At 37.4% G+C, this 19,122-nt stretch overlaps 1 protein-coding gene and 1 pseudogene across 2 annotated transcripts in view; one reads left to right on the top strand and one right to left on the bottom strand.

Annotated features, from left to right (window-relative positions):
- The window catches only part of UNC5B (unc-5 netrin receptor B), a 183,389-nt gene that overhangs the window by 154,085 nt on the left and 10,182 nt on the right, over positions 1 to 19,122 (top strand). The window contains exons 6-13 of one of the 2 annotated variants that reach the window (XM_063435342.1): positions 5,575 to 5,742; positions 6,186 to 6,350; positions 6,955 to 6,987; positions 9,931 to 10,125; positions 14,214 to 14,591; positions 14,749 to 14,836; positions 14,983 to 15,151; positions 15,741 to 15,974. In XM_063435342.1, the coding sequence (XP_063291412.1) occupies positions 5,575 to 5,742; positions 6,186 to 6,350; positions 6,955 to 6,987; positions 9,931 to 10,125; positions 14,214 to 14,591; positions 14,749 to 14,836; positions 14,983 to 15,151; positions 15,741 to 15,974 (1,430 nt within the window). The remainder of the gene's footprint in view (positions 1 to 5,574; positions 5,743 to 6,185; positions 6,351 to 6,954; positions 6,988 to 9,930; positions 10,126 to 14,213; positions 14,592 to 14,748; positions 14,837 to 14,982; positions 15,152 to 15,740; positions 15,975 to 19,122) is intronic. The other variant, XM_063435343.1, reaches the window with a different exon arrangement.
- Positions 2,085 to 3,196, bottom strand: LOC134575511 (zinc finger protein 639-like; annotated as a pseudogene).

Here is a 19,122-nt window from a genome sequence, read left to right as displayed (position 1 = left end):
GGACCAGAGGGAAATCAATAAACTAGGTAAAAGAGATATAGGCAGTTACATAACAAAAAAATGTGCTAAAAAAAATATATAAAAGATTAAAAAAAAAAAAGGATTATAGGATACAAATAACGAAGATAATGCTAGGGGATAATCACTCAGAAATAGTAAGACAAAAGAGGTTGAACAAAACAAGTCTTGACATTGAAAGTCTAAAGAATGGGGATTATAAGGGAAAAAAGTTGTTAGATGGGTGTATATCTTGAACTGGTGAATGATAAAAGTGTAGGAAAATGATGGCAATGGAGATAAGTATGGGAAATTGTATTCAAATGAAATTAATACAGGATATTAAGAAATAAATAAGAAATTAAATTGACATGATATGGAGAAGAATGATATTAAGAAGTGATATTAGGAAATGAATGAATACATTCTAAAAAGTGTTAGTATCCAATAAAAAAGAGACACAATAAAATATAAATATATATAAGGAAAAGTGTATTGACGTGAAGGTAGAGAAAAAAAAGTATAGTACAAGATAAAGTAAAAAAATAAAAATAAATTAAACTGGGAAATGAAATAGAATCACTAAAAGTAAAAACTTGAGATCTCATAAGAATACTTTGAGTTCAAAATCCACATTAAGACCATGCAGAACCCGGGTGTCTTTGTGGTAAATCAACCATGCCTTAACGTGGTCAAGATTCTTTTTTTTTTTTCTTTCTTTTTTTTCACACCCCAGTTGTAAACAATAATCTTATGTTGACCATCAGATTCCTTTGTAGATCACAGTCACATAATACAATTGGTTTAGATACTTATTTATATTGCCCCCCTCTCCAATGGACATTTATCTTTTCTATAGCTAAAAACTTAAGTCCACAGGGATCTTTTTGATGTGTCTGCAGACCAATCCTAATATTTCTGATGTGCTCTGATATTTTCTTCCCTAGTACATCCCACATAGTGTTCTTGTTTATCCTTTAAACAAGAACTCAGGCATCTGACTAAACCCTTCAAATATTTATCCACATACTTGATAGGTTGAAGGTTAGTGAGCCAATCCCTGATATGATAGGTTTGCCTGGTGGATTCTGTAATTTCTTATGTATCTTGGGCAGATGATAGAAGACTGGTATCCTTTGATGTTGTCTGTACAGATTGAACTCCCTCTCATTTAGTATGCCTCTCTTCTTCCTGGAATCCAACAGGTTTTCGAGTTCACTCTTGAAGTTATATGTTGGATAGACTTCCATTACGTGGCATGTATTAGTATCTATTAATAGTCTATTATTTTCTTCCATGTAGTCTTCTGTATTCAGAATTACTAATCTTCCTCCTTTATCAGCAGCTTGGATTGTTATGCTGGTATGTCTTATCAGTTCTTCAGGTACTTGTCTCTCTGGCTTGGAAAGGTTGTCTTTCTTTATCCTTGTTATTTTGAATGACCTGAAGTCTTTCTCAACCATTTTGAACACTATCAAACAATCCCCTTTGGTCTGTTGTGGGTAAAAAGGTAACTGGAATGGTATAGTTTCCTATCTTTCTTCTAAGAATGTTGTTTCTGTTCTCTATAATCCTCCCGATCTTTGAAGATTTTCTTCCTTTTCTTTTCCCTTATGTCTTCTTCTAAATCTTTTATCCTTTTTACAATTTTGTCAAGCAAATCTGCAAATTGTTCACTCTCCATTAGGGGGCGAATGGTGTCTTAACTTAGAAATGTCCTAATATAGAATGTCCAGATCTTTTTTTCTTCTCATTGATGAGAAAGATCTTGAGTAGTAAGAATGCTTTATCAAATAATTGGTCCCATTTATTGCATGTCACTTGGTCATCACTCTTCTATGCTTATCTTTTAAAAAGATGGGTATAATGTTGTTGGTGGCATAGAATTTCAAGCTGGCTACGTCCCACTGTGTATGTACTTTTTCAGTAGCTTTCCTTCAGGCATTAATTAGTGTTATGTCTTTATAATGGCTTGATGTGTATGATTGTGCCACATTGTTGTCTGAAATGGTTTCATTGCTGGATAGTACATTTTCAAGGAATGTGTTTCCTGCCTTGTCTAATATAGTCTAGGTTCCTATTAAGTGCTATAGTCTTACACTCAAATCCTGTCTGGTGAGGAACGAACTGAGTATATCTAGAGTACAGGGGAGTTCAGCCCAATTAGCATTTAGTTGGGCGTGCTTCAGTGATCGGTGGAGGGAATGCTGGTATGTTAAATGTTGTCTGTACTCTGAATTACAAGAGAAGTCTTTTCCACAGTCATCATAAACATGTGGATAAAAACGCGTATGCTCCATTGATACATGTCTAGTCACATTAGTGTGGAGCCGCTGCTACATCCACATACTTGCAAACAAAGAAGATTTTAGACTTATCAAAGCTAATTTTGTTTAAATTACGGAATTGTCCTCACCCTTCCGTTATTGTAAGCTTCACTCAACTCTGTTAGTCGGCAGGTGTGTTCATTTTCGTTCAAGATCTTCTGTGTCATTGGCCTCATGTTCACAGAACTGGCACAGGTACTGATCACCACAGATGTGCTCCTGAAAGTGCAGGTACAGTTCGCCGGTTCGGCAAAACTGCAGGTCACATTGTTTTTCCTCACGAACAGAAAGTCATTGTAGTGAGTATCTGCTACATATTGACTGGGGCGTTCAAAAGCATCGGTCTTGAAGTCACAGTGCTTACAGCTCAACTGGTGCTCCTCATGAACATTTCCATGGTCCACAAGTAGATTATCACTGTAGAAACTTTCTCTACATACTTTGAAGATGTGAGATTCGGTGTACTTTTGCTTCAGAATCAAGTGCTGCTTTCGATCAGAGAAGTACTTGCTGTTATAATCACACTGCTCACATCTAAATAGGTGACTGGTGTTAGTCCGTAGTAGGGGCCACTGTATAGGTGCAGTTAGGCTATAAGAAGCTTTCATTAGTCTAAAGTTGGGTGTCCTTAATTTACGCCTCATTGACAGGTAAAGGTTCTCAGGCTCTTCAGTGTGAACTTCCACTATTGTATCTTCATGAGCTGATTGTCAAATTAATGCTGGAGACTCACACACACATCCTTATTGTCCCCAGTAGCGCTGGGCTCTTCTTCAGTTTCTGGAGTCTTGCACTATGGAACATATACTAAAACAATGGAACTGAAATATTGAGAGATGTTTAAGTAGCAACCTGCCCAGGCCAGTGTTCATTCATATCTCTGCAATAGTTGCTGTTCACTATTGGGACACGTCCTTTATCAGCAATGCAGCCTTCCAGAAAAAACGATCAGGGTCTCTTTTTATTGGCTTGTAAGCTCAAGAACATAGGGGGAATCCAGTCATCTTGGTCAGTACTTCCCATCCAAGCTGACTACTATGGAAAGACCACAATTTAAAAAAGTAACCCTAATGATATTCCTAATATTTCCCCAATCTCCTGTACTGATTTCAGCAAAGGGAGTATCTGGAAAATGCAGTAGAGAGCAGTGTGTGACAACATTAAAAGCACTGAATATACAGTGGTACATTATTATGGAAGGTGTTTTCAATCTTTACATGTCATATTTTGTCTCCAAATGAGTAACCTAAATGTTTAGTTTTATTACTTTAGTTTGCTTAAAAGTTACCTGGCATGACAATGCAACATAATATTAAAGGATCACTATAGGGTCCGGAACACAAACATGTATTCCTGACCCTATAGTGAAAACCCACCATTTAAATGGCTTGTCCTCCAGCCCCCTCAGAATGGGTTAAAACATACCTTATTTGCAGCTCTCCACGGGTCTGCCGGCGCTGGGCCCACCCCCTTGGTGATATCATCAAAATTGCCGATTTTTAGCCAATCCAATGCTTTCCCATGGGAGACCTATGTCTAAAAGCAACTGTAACATCCACTTTGTTTATGGTATTTAAATAAAATGTGACTTTTGTCTGTTTTTTATTTTTTTTTCCATAGCCAAAGTTTTAACTTTTTCTGTGACTTTTTTCATTCACCATTCACTGTAAGATATTTTAAGAGGATTCATAGAACATAACTGTGATTAACTTGAATCATTTCAAAGTTTGACTGTAAGCTTGTGTGAGCAGGGTCTCCTTCAACCTATTGTTCCTGTTAAGTTTTTGTTTTGTCTCCCCCTGTTATGATATTGTAAAGCACTATAGAATATGTTGGCGCTATATAAATGCCAGTAATAATAAAGTTAATCTTTGTCTATAAAATGTATCTGGTGCACATTTTGTATTTACTTTCATTGTATGCCTCAATTACCTAAAATTGTTGCATGTGTATTCTTAAAGGGACTCTATAGTCACCAAAACAACTTAAGCTTAATAAAGAAATTTTGGTGTATAGATCATGCCTCTGCAGTCTCGCTGCTCAATTCTCTGCCATTTAGGAGTTAAATCACTTTGTTTATGCTGCCCTAGTCACACCTCCCTTCATGTGACTTGCACAGCCTTCCTAAGCACTTCCTGTAAAGAGTCATCTGATATTTATGCTTCTTTTATTGCTAATTCTGTTTAATTTAGATTTTCTTATCGCCGGCACTGTTAATAGCTTGCTAGACCTTGCAGGAGCCTCATTTATGTAATTAAAGTTCAATTTACAGAGCAGGAGATCAAATCTTTGAAAGTAAGTTACATCTGATTGAATTTTTTTTTTTTTTACTTGAAGGCAGCCAGTCAGAGCCAGGGGATGTGTGGCTAGGGCTGCATAAACAGAAACAAAGTGATTTAACTCCTAAATTGCAGTGAATTGAGCAGTGAAAATTAAGAGGCATGATCCATGCACCAAAACTGCTTCATTAAGCCAAAGTTGTTTTGGTGACCTAGTGTTCCTTTAAAGGAGAACGTTAAAAGTAATATTCAAACTAGGCATTGATTGAATATAATTTGGAATGACTACAACGTTTACTACATCTACTAGGGATAGTCCATAGATACAACACGTGAATTTTTTTTCGAAACAGACTTTGATCCTTTCGTACTTATGGAATATTTTAATTTTGGTTAATAATTATGATACAGCAAAATAACCGTTAAAAACTATATTATTCTCAATATCCTCAGGATCATTATCACACAGACTTACAAAAAGTAGTAAAGAAAGACACAAACAAGCATATAATTCTAAATAGTGATTTTTAAGAACATTTATCTCTAGTTCTAGAGTATATACAGGTATCGTACTTGTCCATTTTGCAAAACGAAGCTGCAAAACAATTAACAAAATGTTGTCGGCTTACAGTATGAAGACTGTGTAACTCCTCTAAGTCTGGTTAATTAATTACCTCTGTTTATAATTAAATAACCATAGCACCTGTTAAATAGACTTTGTCTGGCAGCTCTGTCCAGCAGACGGTGGGTGGCTCAAATCTTTCCAGGCTGGACTTCCTCTTACCAGATGGAATCATTAGTTAAGATAACTGTTATCTTTCCTTGGTGTGTAATCAGCATTGATAGCTTTGTAGCTCATTAGCTGACATTGCATCCATCAATCTTCAGCCATAAAGATGTTTTTTTTTTTCCCATTTTTTGTTGGGGTGTCGTGATGAATTCTGTGTGATGATTATTTTCCTCCTGGTCAGTGAATGGAGGTTGGTCCTCTTGGACGGAATGGTCACCATGCAACAACAGATGTGGCCGAGGTTGGCAGAAGAGGACAAGGACTTGTACAAATCCGACACCCCTCAACGGTGGCTCGTTTTGTGATGGGCAACCGTTTCAAAAACTGGCTTGCACTACTATGTGTCCAGGTACTTCAGATGTACATTTATCATATCTTTGAAAATAAAATAGATATATATAAAAACAAAAAAGTGCAAAAATTGCTTTCTTTTTTGTTTGTTTTTGATTCCAAAAGAAGTAGTTTTGGCTTGTTATAGCACGGTTTCCTTGAGCCCATAACGTTGGATACATCTATTATGATATTTTTGATACAGTGGAGAAGTTGTAACACATATTCACACGTATACAATTGTTAAATTATAATATATAAAAGCTTTTATCTTTCAAAGTTTTTTTTTTATAGTCCTCTCCAGTAGTTTGTAAAATATAAAGTAAATTTGTTCCTTAATGGCCATATTTGAAAACGTTAATTTGAAGAATGAATAATGGAAATGTAGAACTGATATTTGAGACATACCAGGCACTTCCATATAATATTAATCCAATTTAATCTTAACTTACAATGTTGTAGTAGATGGAGGCTGGACTGAATGGAGCAAATGGTCGGCATGCAGTACCGAGTGCACCCACTGGAGGAGCCGAGAGTGCAATGCACCCAGCCCAAAGAATGGAGGGAAAGACTGTAGTGGCATGTTACTAGACTCCAAAAACTGCACAGATGGCATGTGTCTGCAAAGTAAGTGTGTGTCTGTGTGACTTAACAGAGTCGACCTGTGATGGAAGCTAAGGTGTAACGTTTCAGACACCATTAATAGAATTTTGATCATGTTAATAATTTTGGAGTACAATATAGGAATATATGTATCTCACTTTTCAAAGCCAGCTTTGTGTTTAATTTATTAATATTGTTCTATTTTTAAAATGTTAGTGGATTTAAAAACGGACTATATTAAAATCTATTAAAATTATTTGATTTAGATACCTATGGTAATAAACATCGTGAAGTATACTTAATCCGACCATCCTACCATTTATCATACCATTTGTAGGATTATTATATATAGTGATCTACTTGTATATGAACAGTTATCATGGTATTGGTCAATGTTAAGAATTCTAAATTTCATTCAACTTTTTGTGTTCAATAAAAATAGACAAACCATTTTGTCTGTAATATTAACACCCATTCATTCTGCTTGCTACATTGCTACATTATAGATATCATCACCTAAACATATATTTCATTTTGTTTTAATTACGGTATTATACATTTGTGTTTCCTTCTTATTTGGTCATCCTGGTAACTAATTTCATTATTATTTTTATTTTGTTTCTAACAGACAAGAGAGTTTTAGGTGAACCAAAAAGCCATTGTAAGTTTCATTTCATAATTTTCCTTTTTATTTTCTTCATCTTTTGTCCTATTATTTTATGTATTGCATGTTTCTTCACTGGGTGACCATGAACATTAAGGTATCATCTTATTTAATAGACAAGCTTCTTCGATATCTACTCCAAGGTGAAAAGTACAAATAATAAAAATGCATTATTACTATAACTATATTTATTGGGCATTCTCATGTCTTTTTTTTTTTTTAGCTTTTATATCTTTGAAATGATAGCGAATATAATTCAATATTAAAATTTGTTTCCTTTTTTTAAAAAATGAATATTGTGTAGCTTTAGGGAAAATTTTAACTTTTTAGATTTTTGCGAGCATCTCTTTCAGGTATAGTCAGAATCAATTAAATCAATCTAACCACGGCAGTCTGTTTTAGTGATTATGGAGCCATGGTCTGGATTTACATATCAGGTGCCTGTAGGAACAAAGTTCTAAGGCGCCACATGGCCCCCAATCCAAAAAAATATATATTCATATTTCACAACTGCTATTGTATTTAATGTGCAAACACTGGGTTAAATATAATGTTAGAAGTAGTTATGGTAAAGGGGGTTAAGATTAAGAGGGGTTAATGTCAGAGTTTTATTATATAGGAGGTTTAGTGTTAAGAAGATTAAAAGCTTTAAAGGGGTTAGAGTTCTAGTATAAGGGCTATTTTGGATCATTGAGTTTTGTTTTTAAGAGGAGTTAAAACTAGAATTAAGGAAAGGGTATTTTCATGCTCAGGGTTTGCGTTCTTAAATTTGGGATTAAGGGTTATGTGATCCTTTAAGTTTTGGGAGGGGTTAAATTTAGGGTTGGAGAAAAAGGGGTGTTTAGCTCATGCGGAATTTCCTATGCAAAATCACCCTCCTATGTCTTCTGTATAACAGTCAGTCTGCTATGATTGATAACAGAGATGCAGGAGCTGTTATAAAGAGTGCACCACTCAAAGCTTCCTATGCTCCCACTGCATGGCATTTTCTGTGGGAGAGGTGCATTTGCCAAGGCACCTGCATTACAAGACAGGTGCCCTGATGGTGCTAGGGGACCAGAAGCAAAATCACGTCTCTGTATCAACCTGTTTTTGAACAATTTGGCACAAACTGAGGATCCCCAGGCAAATGTTGTTCATCAAATCGCTAATTTGAAAGTTACACATTATTAATATCAATTTTGTGGCTAAAACCCCATTCAGCCACTTACCTTTCTCCAGCGCCAAGATCTCTCGGCGCTGGGGAACTCTCCTCCCTCTGCCGACGTCCGCTCCAAATGCACATGCGCGGCAAGAGCTGCGAGTGCATTCAAACCACACTGATTCCCTCGCAGAGTAATTTAGAATTGTGTGACAACTCCTCCTGCTGGATGTCTTCATTGAGCTAATCTGATCTGATACAGCACCATGCTCATTGGCGAAGATATCTCTGTTGACACTCTCAGCCAATGAGAGTGGGTGTTTTAAAGCCCTGCTTAGCTTAGTGTAGCTAATCAAATTCTCATTCAAAGAGAATACAGCATGAGCTGTGACTTCAGGCTCCTGTCAGGACCCAGATGGTTGTAAAACCATTCTAAAACGATTGGACAGATGTCTGAGTGGGATGCAGGCCACTCCTGGCACCATAACCCCTACATCAAGCTGTAGTAGTTATGGTGCTTGGAGTGTTCCTTTAATTCTAAAATAAAACCATGATAAATCTTTAACAAAATGCATGTCTCATGTAAGATGATCCACTATAACAATATTAACAGTGATCATCAGTGATTAAACCATCACACGTTCCTTGGAGCTGTATTGCTAAGAGACATTAAAACAAATTGCACACAGAGGAAACACTATCTGACACTAGAATGAATAAAACATTCTTATTCACCTACATTTAACTTTTAGAACTTTTGCTGCCATGTTTGATCCTAAGAATGATTGAACCATTAAATTGTAGTATTTGGTCCCACCAGAATGGCTGTTGAGTTTAAGTACGTAGTATTATCTGAATAACGTGATGCTGGTGTCTGGAGAAAGAAAATGAATGTGAACGGGTTTGTACTGATAAAACTGTTTCAGATTTAGGAATGATTGTCCTTGAAGCTCCTTTTGAAAGGGGGACTAACAATATGTTTAACAGGCTGCAATTTCCTGCTGCCAGGAGATTTCTGACCCCAAGGAACGCAAGTGCCAATGAACGCTGTGTATGGTACTGAATAATGTTCAGATATAAAGTATAGCGGGTACAGTATAGCTTGGGTCGCTAGCACAGCGTTTAACCCCTTAATTGTGCACACCGCTGGTAAAAAAAAGCCAAAATGTAACAACTGAACAGCATACAATTACTATTTGGCATTAAATAGCTAAGAACATACATGCCACATATAATTACTATTACATTAAATTTGTTTAGTATATTTTATCAGCGATCTATTCTCAAAATTATTCCTTTGATACAATTAAACATTTTTTTAAATATATTTTCATCATATACTTTGTACAAGTAATTGTGCATAAATGTAAATCTTGTGAAATTTGAGTTTAAATAATTAAACAGAAAGCAGTATGCTACTGTTTGTTGTATGAATGTCAAATCTAGCAATTTTCATACACTACATATTAGGCAATGGTAAAAAAAAATAAAAATAGAATGTTAATGTAGGGTAGATATAGAAATAGTCTGGACTACTATAGAGATCAGGGCTGGGTATATTTTAATTTAGCATAATTCTAAACTAAAACACACCCATGCAACATTGCATTTAATTCAGAGCATAGTTTCCAGAGGGCTCATTTTGCTCGCAGTGGTTTATGGTGGACAAACTCATTGTTACTAGACTATATTTTTAACACCAATTTCCTTTTAGCTCGACCCCTGAAGTCTATGTTAAAACTAATTGCAAGCTCTGTGTTCGATCATAGCTGAGTGCTTTGTTTCTTTGTCTTTATCAGTGTTGGAATCTACCGGAGATGTGGCTCTCTATGCTGGTCTAGTGGTTGCCATTTTTATTGTCATCATTGTACTCATGGCTGTCGGTATAGTAGTCTATCGACGTAACTGCCGGGACTTTGACACGGACATCACAGATTCATCAGCTGCACTTACAGGTGGTTTTCATCCAGTCAATTTCAAGACCTCGAGACACGGTATGCCTAATATGCTTGACATCCTCACCTACTCTCTGCAGTGAATGCTCATTACCTGGTGTCTTCTGGGGGGTTGGCAGATGGTACTAATAGCAAAACAGATGAAGACAAAAATTCCAATGACTTCCATTAAGGGAATTGTAATTAACGGTGGTGTGTTTTTGTAATTACAGTAAAGCTCCGTGACTTGCATCTGAACAGAGATGGTGTCTTGTTATAAGATGTTAAATAGTGAAAGACAATGCAGTAAATTAATAGTTATAGCAGCAGGTATATTTCTTAAACTATATTGGTCTTAGTAGTAAATGTTCATGCCATATGCAGGGCCTATTTGAGGGTCCTTATGGGCTCGGAGCCCAAAATGTAGATGTGCCTAATTACATGAATATATTAACCCCTTAAGGACACAACTTCTGGAAAAAAAGGAAATCATGACGGAATATTTCCGTCATGTGTCCTTAAAGAGAAACTCCAGTACCAGGAAAACAATCAGTTTTCCTGGCACTGGAGGGTCCCTCTCCCTCCCACCCCCAATCCCCGGTTACTGAAGGGGTGAAAACCCCTTCAGTCACTTACCTCAGGCAGCGACATGTCCCACGTTGATGCCTGCTCCTCCCTCGCCGCTCCACCTTCTTCCTCCGTCGGCCGGTGGGCGAGACTGATCCCACCCACCGGCCGAGGAGTCCCAATGCGCATGCGCGGCAATGCCGCGCATGCGCATTGGCGCACCCCATAGGAAAGCATTGAAAATTAATTTCAATGCTTCCCTATGGGGAATAGAGCAACGCTGGAGGTCCTCACACAGCGTGAGGACGTCCAGCGACGCTCTAGCACCGATAATCTGTGCTAGGGACCAGGAAGTTCCCTCTAGTGGCTGTCTAGTAGACAGCCACTAGGGGAGGACTTAACCCTGCAAGGTAATTATTGCAGTTTATAAAAAACTGCAATAATTACACTTGCAGGGTTAAGGGTAGTGGGAGTTGACACCCAGACCACTCCAATGAGCAGAAGTGGTCTGGGTGCCTGGAGTGTCCCTTTAAGGGGTTAAAGGAATACTTAAAGCACCATAACCACTACATGATTATACAAAGTTCCCTGGTGCCTCCCATTGTAAGTTGTCTACCAATTTTAGAACAGCCAGGTGCCACTTCCTGACTCCACTACCTCAGTCAGAGAGCCAGCAGTACTAGCTTAGCAGCCCTTCAGTATAGGGTTGGCTTATTGGCTACAAGCATCAGCTGATCAATGTCAGCCAATGAGCTAAAGCCATGCAGTGCAGGGCTTGCTTCAGACAGAGAGCATCTAGCCCACGTAGTGGAGACGGGAGCAGACCCCAGGTAAGCAGTCAAACCATTTTGAATGGTTTAGATTCTTACAATGGGAGTCACAAGGGCACTTTTGGCACCAATGACCACTACGGTGTGCTGGGTGTTGTAGATATATCTAAAACTATACCCACGTGCCCATGTAAATGATCTATTATGGGCAAATACACAGCACTAGTTGCATTCACATATTTGCATTATAGATCAGTGCTATATAAAACCATCTGCACATGATGTGTTTAACATTGTTTTCCTACCGTAGTCCTAACAAGTTATTCACCCTTCCTCCTATACACAATATACGGTGTGTGCAATACGCTATGAATCATAGTGAATTGAAATGTAAATAGAAAAATTAAGACAATAGCTGCTTTGTTGAAATTGTCCAACTCCATTTTAGTAACAGCTTGACTACTTTTGCCTCAGTTTTGCAATTCAGACTGCAATTTACTACAATTGTGGAGTGCCTAACTGTGTCGGAAATGCCACTCTTAAAGTCCAGTTTAAGACTTTGGCCAACAGCTCCCACAAAGCAAACATGTGCTTTGGTTTAAATAGATAATAAAAAAATAAGTGTCTTCCTTAGCCTCTATAGTATCTAGGCCCAAACCGAGTCATCTGGGAAGCCTCTGTTCTGCCACTACCTATCCCTGTGTCATAGAGCACGTTTTAATCATAAAAACACTAATTTATACAGCTGCCTTTTAAAACCATTATAAAACGGTTAAATATGTTTCCGATGGCCATCTCATTGTGGATCCTTAGAGTAATTGCAGCTCAATAATAGCTGCGTAGTGGTATACAGCTACACCTTTCCAGCGTAACTTCATATAAGCTCACTTCTCACTCGTCCGCTCATTTAAAGAGAAAAGAGAACAAATGTCAATAACTTTTTCCTTTTTCTATGACCCTATCCACTGATATTCAAACAGGGCAGGCCCATAAATGTCCTGGTGAAGAAGCAATTCGCAACAAATTACATTCACAACACTAGCTATTCTTACACTATCTTTGTGTTGTTTGTCTTCTGTCTGCTTTTCTCTGTTTGGCTGCTTGTCTCTCTACCCCTGTCCAACTCAGTCTGTTTAGCTGTCTATACATTTAAAAAGCCATTTGGCTAGTACAAGTTATAGATGGAGTTGCACTCACTGTGATGTTATGTCATTTTGCATGATAGGTACACTTTAATATTTTGTTAAAGGAACACTATCGTCACCTAAATTACTTTAGCTAAATAAAGCAGTTTTAGTGTATAGATCATTCCCCTGCAATTTCACTGCTCAATTCACTGTCATTTAGGAGTTAAATCACTTTGTTTCTGTTTATGCAGCCCTAGCCACACCTCCCCTGGCTATGATTGACAGAGCCTGCATGAAAAAAAAAACTGGTTTCACTTTCAAACAGCTGTAATTTACCTTAAATAATTGTATCTCAATCTCTAAATTGAACTTTAATCACATACAGGAGGCTCTTGCAGGGTCTGGCAAGCTATTAACATAGCAGGGGATAAGAAAATCTAAATTAAACAGAACTTGCAATAAAGAAAGCCTAAATAGGGCTCTCTTTACAGGAAGTGTTTATGGAAGGCTGTGCAAGTCACATGCAGGGAGGTGTGACTAGGGTTCATAAACAAAGGGATTTAACTCCTAAATGGCAGAGGATTGAGCAGTGAGGCTGCAGGGGCATGTTCTATACACCAAAACTGCTTCATTAAGCTTGTTCAGGTGACTATAGTGTCCCTTTAATACCTTGCAGCAGTCTTTTAGGTATTTATAGCAATAGATACAAATCTGGCCACCAGAAAACTCATTACATAGCAGAATATTACAATGCCTGTGTAGCGCCCTCAATTCTCCGATTCACAAGCATCATTGTGAAGCACGTTTCAAAGGTTACAATGTAAAAACCAACAGCCAATCAGAGGAGGTAAGGCGCATTCTAGGAAATGCTAGGATCTAAACTAAATATGAAATGGGATGATAATTGTAACATTTGGACAAAAGCTGTGTAGAAGGTCATTTTCAAATTTCAGTTTGATATTTTTCGTTCTCCATTTTCAAGATCCTTCATATATGTATTTAAGGCATTCAATCCGTATTTATTATTGCAGCAGAGTAGAACAGTGCTTGTATGTGCTATGCCTAAGAAATAAATATGGGCCAAGTGCCCTAAATACATTTGCTTGCGAATTAAACTTGAAATGGCAGGAGTGAGACAGTTCCTGAGCCTGACTTGCACTGGAAGAAATATCACAGGTGATATAGGTTTTATATCATTGTCAGATTTCACACTTAAAATGTGTCCGTGGTTAGATTACAAATCTGAGGTTGTATACATAACTTGTTAACCTACACACTATACAATATTTAAAATGGAATGGACATTTATTATAAGTGGACAAGATTAGGGTTCAGGCTTACATAATATTTTTAGGTAACTTCATAAGCTATACATTTTTATGTCCTTCAAAACTAGGTGACACCCTTTTCTGAAATATTTACTGCAGTCTAACCACACATGACTTTGTGTTTTCTTGTTGTTGAGCTCTGTGATACTCTTACATACTGCACATTACTGTGAGATTTACTGCTGTGGATTTATGTAAAACTCAAACTGAAATGTTACATTACTGTGGCTATAATTGTTTTTGAGGTCTTTGATTCAAACTACTGTGAGTTTAGGTTCTGTGGAGCTCTGTAATGCTGATAGCTTGGTCAGTGGAAGAGCCGCCAAATATGACTCTCCCAATTTCTTATTTTGCAGATAATTCTCAACTCCTTCATCCTTCGATGCAGCCAGATTTAACAGCCAATGCTGGCATATACCGAGGTCATATGTATGCCCTACAGGACTCTGCTGACAAAATTCCAATGACTAACTCTCCCTTGTTGGATCCACTGCCAAATTTAAAGATTAAGGTCTATAATTCATCCACCGTGGGCTCATCTCCTGCGATACATGATGGCTCAGACCTGCTAGGGGCAAAGCCAACAGGAACATACCCATCAGATAACAACATTATTAATGCACGGAATAAAGCTATGAGCAACCAACATTTGCTGACCTTACCCCGTGACTCTAGTAACAGTGTGACGGCCACCTTTGGAAGCTTAGGAGGAAGACTTACATTCCCAAACACAGGTAAAGATACAAATATAATGGCCTAAAATAGGGCTTGCTTTAGTGGTGTTCCATATTAACAGTTTTATGCATTTAGTATGAATGTTTTTTGGGGGGTTCTGTAAAATAGAAACAAATAGAACTCGCAGAATTATCAACATGTTGTTTATTTCAACAGGGGTGAGCTTGCTGATACCTCATGGGGCTATTCCAAATGGAAAATACTATGAAATGTACCTCATGATAAACAAGAGAGAGAATTCAGTGTGAGTGATTACAAGCTACTATTTCATATAATATACATGGAACCTCAATAACGGAAGACTACCCAGATCAGAAAGAGGAATGGCCTTTTGGATTTGTAATGTAAGAGGTCAAGCATATATCTGATATGTTAATCTTTTTTATTTAGTTTGCCTTCGGAAGGGACACAAACCATATTAAGTCCTATGATTACCTGTGGACCCACCGGGCTTCTGTTGTGTAGACCAGTCATACTGACTATACCTCACTGCGCAGATATCACCACATCAGACTGGATTTTACAGTTGAAGACACAGTCCCACCAAGGCAACTGGGAGGTAAGAATACATATTACAACAGTAGGCTGGCACATTGACTGCCAGGGAGCTGACAGGATTCTATCGTTCCATTTTCCACATTCTCCAGTTTTGTGGTTAAACCCTGTTGATTCAATTATGAATGCAATTTAAAAACAAAAAAAATATTCTTGGCTCTAACAAGTCCCTAATCTTTTTTTTATTTTATTTTATTTTTTTATGAGGATCTGTAGCCTGTTGCCCAATTTTAGCCCCCGATCCAGGGGTTAAAAAACATTGCACACATCTATAACAAAACTATAATTTGCTCTACTGTAAACAATGAAGCCAAACAAGCTGTTTTGTTGATGTTTTTTTTTTTATAATTATGATAAATGTTTAGAAAGCACCAAAGTATTCGGTGTTCCTGTAGATTTCTAAAGTTCCTCGATTTAAAAAAAAAAAAAAAAGTTGTTTTAGTACCATTTTCGTTCTCTGTGGCGTAAAACCCATTTAAAATTTCCATGCCATGGACAGTGTAGGCATGACACCTAAAGTACCTCTTGATACAACAAAGCATCCAATGTTTTTGGCTACATGGTATTAACATATATGTGTATATATTTTTTAGGAGGTTGTGACCCTGAATGAAGAGACTCTTAATACTCCGTGCTATTGCCAGCTTGAAAGCCATTCTTGTCACATTTTGCTTGACCAGCTGGGAACCTACGCATTTGTTGGTGAATCATATTCTAGATCTGCAATAAAACGACTGCAACTTGCCATCTTTGCACCCATTCTGTGCACATCGCTGGAATACAGTCTGAAAGTGTATTGCTTAGAAGATACACCAGATGCCCTTAAGGTAACATATCAAACAATATGATTTTTTATTTTTTTTACATTCAGTTTTCTTACAGCAATGCTTTTTGGAAAACAGGCTATGCACAAGGCAGATAAGCGAAATGTAGAACTGGTTAGCTTATCAGTGGCCAACTTTGACAACCCCCTCCCCCCCAAAAAAACAAAACAAAAATGTCAGCAATGGTACTGCATATAGCAGAATGGAGACTGATCTCTTTAGTGTCCAAATCATTGGAATCTGAAACATTCTGCATTGAGCATTCTTTAATTTTTTTTTAGTTTTAACTTTAATATTCTTTAAAATGAGAACAGAATAAATATAATATAAATCTATATATAAATATATATATATATATATATATATATACATACACAAACATTACAAAACAAAATGTCTATGAGGTTTATCAATGCAAGGTGGAGGCAGATGACATTAAAATAAAAAGATGGAATTAAAAGTTTTAAATAAATAAGTGACAGTATTTTGTCTGAAAATAACAAAAATAAAAATAATTATTGCCACTTTAGAGGAGAAAGAATAAAAATAAATAATTAAATGAATTAAATTAAAAGTGAATTAATTTTTTTTTTTTTTTTAAAGTATATAATTTTATTCTTTTTTTTTAATTCTTTATTTTTGGAAGTGCGATAAAAGATACACGAATAAGCATTGACATAGTGTAGGCATGCAAACATCTGTACATACAACAGGTAATGTCCAGAGAGGCTGCACTGTTTTTTTTAACATTGATCATTTTTTTATTAGTACAAAATATTACATTTTATTGAAAAAAATTCATTTTAAACATAAATTGAGTAGTGACACACTTTTAGATTTATACATTTTTTTTAAAATAAATTATAAAGTTGTAAAATTTATTTTTTTCCTTAAGCTGCTGTGCCTGTTGTTACATGTCCAGTTTGCTACGAAAAGTTATGTTCCGGTAGGAGGCATTAGAATATTTCGATGTCACATCTTATGTACAACCGAGAGCACAGTATGCTGTTTCCTTCACTATAGCAGCATGTAATAGGAGTGAATTCTAACCCATTTATGCTTTGAAGCTTGTGTATTCATTACTTGATAATTCTTCTTATCAAATCCCACTGTACTCATAACTACAGCTCTGTTGCCATATGGTCTCTTGCCTCCAAGGTTATACGCATTAGCCAGATCACTATTTAGTGAACGTTCCCTTATAGCAATCCAGTTTATTTGGACTCAGGAGCCATTACCAGGGTTGATTAAAGCCCCAATTGAGCATGGCTGCACTTTTTGGCCACTAAACTAGGATTGTGGGGATGCGATATACATAACTATTTTCTTTTTCTTTGCTTCCCAGCATAAGTTCCATTTGTATCATCTTTTCATTGTTTTTCCTAATGAAGTACTTAATCTACTAGATACTATGGGAATATATAGCTGAGGAGCTCTGTGATTATCTCCCCACTTACCTTAGCTCTACGCTAGTTATTACAGTTGATATGGATAAGAAGCATGATATGGAATAATTTTCGTAGTGCAGAATCCTTGGCTAACACATTCATGCTATCAACTTTTTTTTCTGTAAGAAATGTTGCTGCTGTTGATGACCGGAAGCAGGTATCAAGGGAACGATATGGGGACAGGGCACATTGTTGAGAATGAAGTGGCAAAAGTGGAGGTGGGAAGTAACCATAATATTGCTGTTTGCACCTTTCAATATGCAGTCTTCTCTGACCCCACCATCTTTCTGTGCTCCCTTATGCATGGTATAGCCCTCTTACTATTAGTATAACTTTGAAAACCAGCATTGAGGCTCTTTGAGGTCTCATATAAAACAGGAAAAACTCATAACTTCCAGCTGTTTTGCTGGGACATTTTACCCATTTCCAAGACTGAGCAACATGGATGAAGCTGAACAGAAGATCCGAAATGCACAGTTTAGGTTTTCTCACTGGCAGGTCTCTGTGTACACACTAGTACCTGAGACAGGGAACATAAGGGGCTTCCATGCTCACCCAGCCTGACATTGCCATTGGTTGGTAGCATCGGAGGAGCAATTTGCCTCCGAAGAGGCAGCTAGCTTCTTTTAACTTCTTTGCAATTCTTATGGATGACTGATGGCAGTTTCTCGGTTTGCATGGTAGAGGCAGGCCTGGGTAAAGGTGAGGAAGAGACCAGTTTTCTGTGAAGAAAAAAGAATGACCCCACAGTTGTTGGTATAAGGTCCACAAGTTTACTGTTCTAATGATGAAAATCAGCCTGGCTCAGTGAAGGTTTAGGGATAGGAGCAGTGTGCATCCAGGTTAAATTCATGGATGGCCACTGACAAAACATGCATTCTGTCTTTACAGAGACAATCTGAGTGTGACTGTTTCATAACAGGGGATTGAATGGGGGTTTCTTCAGAATCATCGGTAGATGAAGGGAGCTCAGTCAGTGGACATCTCCTTGCACTCAAGCAGTCAACGTTTGGAAGCTTGGCAATCTTATTGTGAGGTTCTTCCTTTTCACAATCTGAAGATGATGATGCAGATGAGGAGCTGGTAACATAGGGAAACCAAATCTTTAACATCATTTCAACTTAAAGCAGGGTGTCAAAGTACTGTTCAACCATTTGTGGCTTTTGCAGAACACCAATAATCCCGTGTATCCAATCCATTGCTACACTCTGCTGGAAGGTGTTTAACCTTCTCTCATAACGTCCCTTCTTCAGCTCATTTCAAACCTATGTCAGAGGCACTTCTGAGCAAATATTCTGTCTCTTTCAGATGCAGGATAGGTCTGTTCCTATCTCTCCTTCCACCAATCTGTAGGCAATTCTGCTTCTTGTTCCCATTGTCTTTTGAGTCCATCAGGGTCTTCAGGATTTGTGTCTTGGCTTATGCAGTGCTTCAAATGTTTTAATTCATTTTTGCTACCAAGTGGTGACCCCTGCTTGTGACAGTGTTCTGACTAGCGAAGGAGAGCCTCCCATCTATCTCTTGCATATATCCAAAATACCGTCCTGATCACTGATGCCGATGAGATTTCCGTTCTTGGTATTCATTCTCCAAGCATATTAAGATAGGGTTGTCGTTGCTGCTGAATCTTGAATTTGGAATCATCCTCATATTATTCATGTCCTCCTCTACTTTATTGGCTTCCTCCAAACCCCAAGAAAGAC

This window comes from Pelobates fuscus, chromosome 10 (assembly GCF_036172605.1).
Source record: "Pelobates fuscus isolate aPelFus1 chromosome 10, aPelFus1.pri, whole genome shotgun sequence".
NCBI classification, from domain to species: Eukaryota; Metazoa; Chordata; class Amphibia; order Anura; family Pelobatidae; genus Pelobates; species Pelobates fuscus.
The sequence above is the reverse complement of the archived record's forward strand: the minus strand, read 5'-3'. Positions and strand labels throughout refer to the sequence as shown.